This window comes from Eucyclogobius newberryi, unplaced genomic scaffold (genome assembly GCF_026437365.1).
Source record: "Eucyclogobius newberryi isolate DKJ021-1_F unplaced genomic scaffold, fEucNew1.0.hap1 SCAF_3, whole genome shotgun sequence".
Classification (NCBI taxonomy): Eukaryota; Metazoa; Chordata; class Actinopteri; order Gobiiformes; family Gobiidae; genus Eucyclogobius; species Eucyclogobius newberryi.
In genome coordinates this window covers 31,124,030-31,130,133 of record NW_027315945.1, presented here as the reverse complement: position 1 = coordinate 31,130,133, position 6,104 = coordinate 31,124,030, and the positions used below count along the sequence as shown (strand labels likewise).

Here is a 6,104-nt window from a genome sequence, read left to right as displayed (position 1 = left end):
GATATTTTTCTTTTACTTCAGTAATTTCTTTGCTCCTGTAACTGTACTTTTACTTGAAGTACAAAATTGAGTTTTTCTTCAATCACTGTGTATAATGATATACTTATATGGATCTTATTACAAAACATTTAAGTGGGTCTCATTTGAAAAAGTTTATTTAAGGTTATGAATGAAAATAAAGGCTTGAATATGTAACTTATCATTTATTCATTCTTTTTGAGTCAATAGATCGAGCGGCGCTACTTACAATAATGAGTGGTAAATTCTGACTCAGCAAGATGTTTGTACATTTCACTCAAGGATTAACCTGACAGATCTGACCTTGTCTTCTTGTTGTTGTTGTTGTTGTTGTTGTTGTTGTTATGAATCTACTGCTTGTGTTAATTAAAGCAGACCTGCACTGTTAAACACACAGGGACATGTACGGCAGGGCAGTGCTCTCAAAATCGGTACAACATTCAGCCACAAGCCCCGGTTTGTCCATCATTCTTCCATGTTCTCCTCTTGGTAAGTATGCACTGAAATGGCACTGTACGGGTCCAGAACCATTTGGGCACAGCGCACGATTGTCACCAACAAGAAGAAGCAGAGGAGCGAGAAAAAGAACAGAACAAATCCGAGGTCCACGTCTATTTCGAAGCGGCTCGCTGGAGCGGCCGGCGGGTCCATCGTCCACAAAAGTTGCTTATCCTCGCTCTCGTTCGGGCGGCATCACAACGTGCGATCACACAGGAGTCGTTTGGCGGTTGGTCATGTTTCCTTTGAGTCCAGGTACTTGCCGTTGACACCTTCCACACTCCTGCAGTCATTGTCCCGAACATAAGATGGGTGGGAGGAAACGGCGAGCCTCATTTGGCACCTGTGTCACACGTTAAAGTTTAATGAGGAATTTGGTGACGCTCATCCGGGCAACTCCTGAGATTAGAACACCCCGGCCGACATCTCTCTGATAGGGTGACAACCTCCAAAGGAAGTAAAAGTGACTCGGTTATGAGACGTGTAGGAACAAGGACACGATACTGCAGTTTAGGAGTTTATTAACTAAATTACATGTGGACAGTCCAAAGCATTTTCTCCATGTTTTGGCTGGAATTGTCCACAAAATGGCATAAAACGTTTAAAATCGCCAAAGAGACAAAGCGGGTGGCTCCAAACCAAGCATTTTTTTGGCAATAAAAACTCTCAAAGTTTATTTTAATTCGAATACCTTATTTTAAGCAAGCCATTCTTTAATTTTATTTATTGTAACATTTGTTTTACCATTTAGTACCCTTTGTCTTATGTTACACCATAAAGCAGAGGTTTGTGGATTTATGCAAGTGAATAAGTTGATATCATTCTGAGAAACATTCCTGGCAAAGCAGTAACATTATCATGAGCAGGTGATGATTGTCCACCAGAAAAGATAAAGTGCACCAGATGTAGCAGTTTTTACACTCCGAACACACATCTAAACTGTCTTTACAAGATGGAAATAGGATTAAAATGGGTTCCATCAATTTAAAGGGCACCCCCAAAGTTTACATTTTATACAAAGAATAATACATCTCAGTTACACTCTTTTGACGTCATTCTATTTTTCTTTTTTTTTAAACAACATTTTCTGACACTCAATGTAAAAAGTGGGACATTGTCTAAACGAATGGGAATGAGAAACCAACGATTTCACGGTTGTGCAGTATCCATGGGTTTCAGAGTGATTCACTTATCGCTTCAAAAGAAAATATTCTATTTTTTGAATGAAAGTGCTTAAAATGGCACCAACTCAGAAGCAGGACGGGTGGACTCCTCCATGATGCAATGTAGTGTCGCAGAGGCCCCAATGTTAAAAACAACAAAAACAAGGAGACAAGCTCTGAGCCACAACCAAATGCGGAGTATAAACCCACCACAAAAAAAGTGTATTTACAGCCAATGTAATGCAAAGAAATGGTAAAGTCAGGGTGAGGAGTAGAAAGGGAAGCTTGGGGAGAAGAAAGGGGATATGATGCCTTTGTGGCAATCCACTTGAGAGGGTTAGGAAACTGATCCAGGCCAAAAAATGCAGATTGCTTGTATTCTGATGCCACCAGAGAGACACTTAAAGTTAAAAGTAAAGTGACTCCGGCAATTAGGAACAACACTTGATAAATACTCCGGGATCTATTAAAAATGACGGATAATGTCTCGAGTGGGCTTTGTTTGCACTGAAGGACGTTACAGGAAATGTGTGTCTGTGAGAAACTGTCACAAAGACCTTAACAAACTGATGTCATTACGCTTCATTTACTCTGGTACAAACTGGTTTCATTTATGATAAAGCAAAGGGCTTTAGGGTAATGGGTACAGTAAGGCAAAGGGCTTTAGGGTAATGGGTACAGTAAGGCAAAGGGCTTTAGGGTAATGGGTACAGTAAGGCAAAGGGCTTTAGGGTAATGGGTACAGTAAGGCAAAGGGCTTTAGGGTAATGGGTACAGTAAGGCAAAGGGCTTTAGGGTAATGGGTACAGTAAGGCAAAGGGCTTTAGGGTAATGGGTACGTTAAGGCAAAGGGCTTTAGGGTAATGGGTACGATAAGGCAAAGGGCTTTAGGGTAATGGGTACAGTAAGGCAAAGGGCTTTAGGGTAATGGGTACGATAAGGGAAAGGGCTTTAGGGTAATGGGTACAGTAAGGCAAAGGGCTTTAGGGTAATGGGTACAGTAAGGCAAAGGGCTTTAGGGTAATGGGTACAGTAAGGCAAAGGGCTTTAGGGTAATGGGTACAGTAAGGCAAAGGGCTTTAGGGTAATGGGTACAGTAAGGCAAAGGGCTTTAGGGTAATGGGTACAGTAAGGCAAAGGGCTTTAGGGTAATGGGTACGTTAAGGCAAAGGGCTTTAGGGTAATGGGTACGATAAGGCAAAGGGCTTTAGGGTAATGGGTACAGTAAGGCAAAGGGCTTTAGGGTAATGAGTACGATAAGGCAAAGGGCTTTAGGGTAATGGGTACAGTAAGGCAAAGGGCTTTAGGGTAATAGGTACAGTAAGGCAAAGGGCTTTAGGGTAATGGGTACGATAAGGCAAAGGGCTTTAGGGTAATGGGTACAGTAAGGCAAAGGGCTTTAGGGTAATGGGTACGATAAGGCAAAGGGCTTTAGGGTAATGGGTACAGTAAGGCAAAGGGCTTTAGGGTAATGGGTATGATAAGGCAAAGGGCTTTAGGGTAATGGGTATGATAAGGCAAAGGGCTTTAGGGTAATGGGTACGATAAGGCAAAGGGCTTTAGGGTAATGGGTACGATAAGGCAAAGGGCTTTAGGGTAATGGGTACAGTAAGGCAAAGGGCTTTAGGGTAATGGGTACAGTAAGGCAAAGGGCTTTAGGGTAATGGGTACGATAAGGCAAAGGGCTTTAGGGTAATGGGCATGATAAGGCAAAGGGCTTTAGGGTAATGGGTATGATAAGGCAAAGGGCTTTAGGGTAATGGGTACAGTAAGGCAAAGGGCTTTAGGGTAATGGGTATGATAAGGCAAAGGGCTTTAGGGTAATGGGTACGATAAGGCAAAGGGCTTTAGGGTAATGGGTACAGTAAGGCAAAGGGCTTTAGGGTAATAGGTACAGTAAGGCAAAGGGCTTTAGGGTAATGGGTACGATAAGGCAAAGGGCTTTAGGGTAATGGGCATGATAAGGCAAAGGGCTTTAGGGTAATGGGTATGATAAGGCAAAGGGCTTTAGGGTAATGGGTACAGTAAGGCAAAGGGTTAGAGCAGGGATGGGCAATTATTTTCCTCCGAAGGCCATATTCTAATCCAGGCAAGTAGCAGAGGGCCGGCCCAAAAAAATTAAATATAAAAAAAATGGAAAAAATTGAATATCAAATAAAATATAACTTTTATGTCAAATAAGGCAATTGAATATATTATTTAATTAATTTTATGTAATAGCTATTAAGGATACAAGTGCAGACAGATAAATAAATGATAATAATATATACATATATATATATATATATATATATATATATATATATATTTTTTTTAAATATTACTTGGCATTATAAAGACAAATAGGCCGTATGTGGCCCGCGGGCCGTAGTTTGCCCACCCCTGGGTTAGGGTAATGGGTGTGGTAAGGCCAAGTGATGGTTAGGATTTTGGTAAGGAAAATTGGGTAAGTTGTATGTACATGTAGGCTGCAGTATCCACTACTAGTCTTATCTCATATTTTGCTTTAAAATAAAACATAACACAGTCAAAAATACTTCAGTTTAATAACTGCAGTTAACTCATTACCATGACAACCAGATCGCTTCCATCCCTCCGGTCCAGACGATTCTTGTACTGTAAATGTAGAGTTTTGTCCTCTTCTGTGGTTTTCCTTATTACAGCTAAAAGATCTGGTGGTATTGGGAGAGCTAAATGTTTCTAAGGTGGCGCTTGGTGTGAAAAGTTTGAGAACCAGTGTATTAACGAGGCCATGCATTGTATAATCAAGAAAATTATGATTGTGAGTTTTAGAAGCAAAAACACGTCATTCAATTCTGTCTAAATAAAAAAAGTAAACTAAATAATGGCTGTTCGTGTGACATTGATTTCACTTTATCAGTCAGTAAGCTGCATGGTCACATTTAGAGGAACGAGAAGATGAATGAAAGCATAACAGTTTCATGACTTAGCAATAACTTCAGAAAGTGGTGCCATTATCGCTAACAAATAAGGATGAGGTTCAACATTTGTGCATCGTAAGTTTGGATATTACTTGCAAAACAGTGACTCTCCCATAGTTGTACAGGCCGCTGTCCACATCTCAAATTATGTCCATCAAATTTTACAAAGTGACGCTATTGGAGTCGGCGTGGCAACCCATTGACTTTTCTCGTTTGGGCGGAGGAAGAAGAGAAGAGAAGAGAGAGAGAAGAGAGGAGAGAAGAGAGAAGAGAGAGAAGAGAGAGAGAGAAGAGAGAGAGAGAAAGAGAGAGAGAGAGAGAGAGAGAGAGAGAGAGAGAGAGAGAGAGAGAGAGAGAGAGAGAGAGAGAGAGAGAGAGAGAGAGAGAGAGAGAAGAGAGAGAGAAAGAGAGAGAAAGAGAGAAGAGAAAGAGAGAGAAAGAGAGAGAGAGAGAGAGAGAGAGAAAGAGAGAGACAGAGAGAGAGGGCAAGGTGCGAAACTGATCCACTCAGAGCCAAGAGACAGACTGCGAGAAAACGGATCCAGGCCAATCAAACCTGAAAAGTGTGTCATCACGTCACCCGAACCCCAAGAACACAAGCCTCCAGGGCAGTGACTACGGAGAGGAAACGGGGGTTGGCATCAGCTCAAGTCAATCAGCCAAAGGTAATGCTGTTTTGGCTTGGACAAATGCATGATAAAACCAATCTCAACAAGGCCCTGGTTGGATTGTTCCCTCTTGTATATGTCGCACACTCAAAATGCAGTATTTCTGTTTAAGCTCAATGTGTAATATACAGTGTTTTTTTTTTTTTTTTTTTTTAACAAATTCACAATCTTTAATTAGCTAAAATGTTAAGTATAATTAAGATAACCTTTATTTGTCTCACAATGGGGAAATTCCAGTGTTGCAACACAGATTAGGTACTGAAGTAAATAATAAAGAGACAGACAACTTATAAAAAAACTCTTTTTCCTCTTTTACTTTTAATAAAAATAATAATAACACTCTTATTTACAGCTCTGACTTAAAGAATGTGAGACAACTTAAAATACTTATGGGAAAAGGCATGGATCTGTATTAGAGTGAACTGGCAGTAAAACAAAAATGCTTCTACAGACGACTTCTAAGTTACGATGATTATTTCGGAGGTGCAATTTAACATTTCCATGACATTTTACTCCAATTCCTATGACTGAATAAACATTTACTTGACTTTACAGGTACACCTTATATATTGTATCCACTATTCATTAAAGTTCCTTAGCTTTGAGTAACTTTTGAATTCATATTTTTAGACATTGTAATTTTACTCCTACATGAAATATAAATGTGACTTTGACAGGTTTTGGTTCCTCTTCCCACCGTGAGTAAGTCTATAATGTGACAAAAGCTTTATGTTGATAATATTAAATGATTTAAGCTTCTTGCACAGATATGATTAAACCACCACATGGACCATAGCACAGAAGTCATTGCTTCT

General features: G+C 40.1%; 1 protein-coding gene across 1 annotated transcript; it reads right to left on the bottom strand.

Annotated features, from left to right (window-relative positions):
* Positions 1-483: 483 nt before the first annotated feature.
* Positions 484-669, bottom strand: LOC140373786 (cortexin domain-containing 1 protein). Its single transcript, XM_072460440.1, has one exon. The coding sequence runs from the start codon at positions 667-669 to the stop codon at positions 484-486; it is 186 nt and encodes a 61-aa protein (XP_072316541.1).
* Between the last annotated feature and the right edge of the window lie 5,435 nt (positions 670-6,104).

Coding starts and splice junctions, on each gene's coding strand:
- LOC140373786 (XM_072460440.1), bottom strand. CDS start 669: ATGGACCCGCCGGCCGCTCCAGCGAGCCGCTTCGAAATAGACGTGGAC.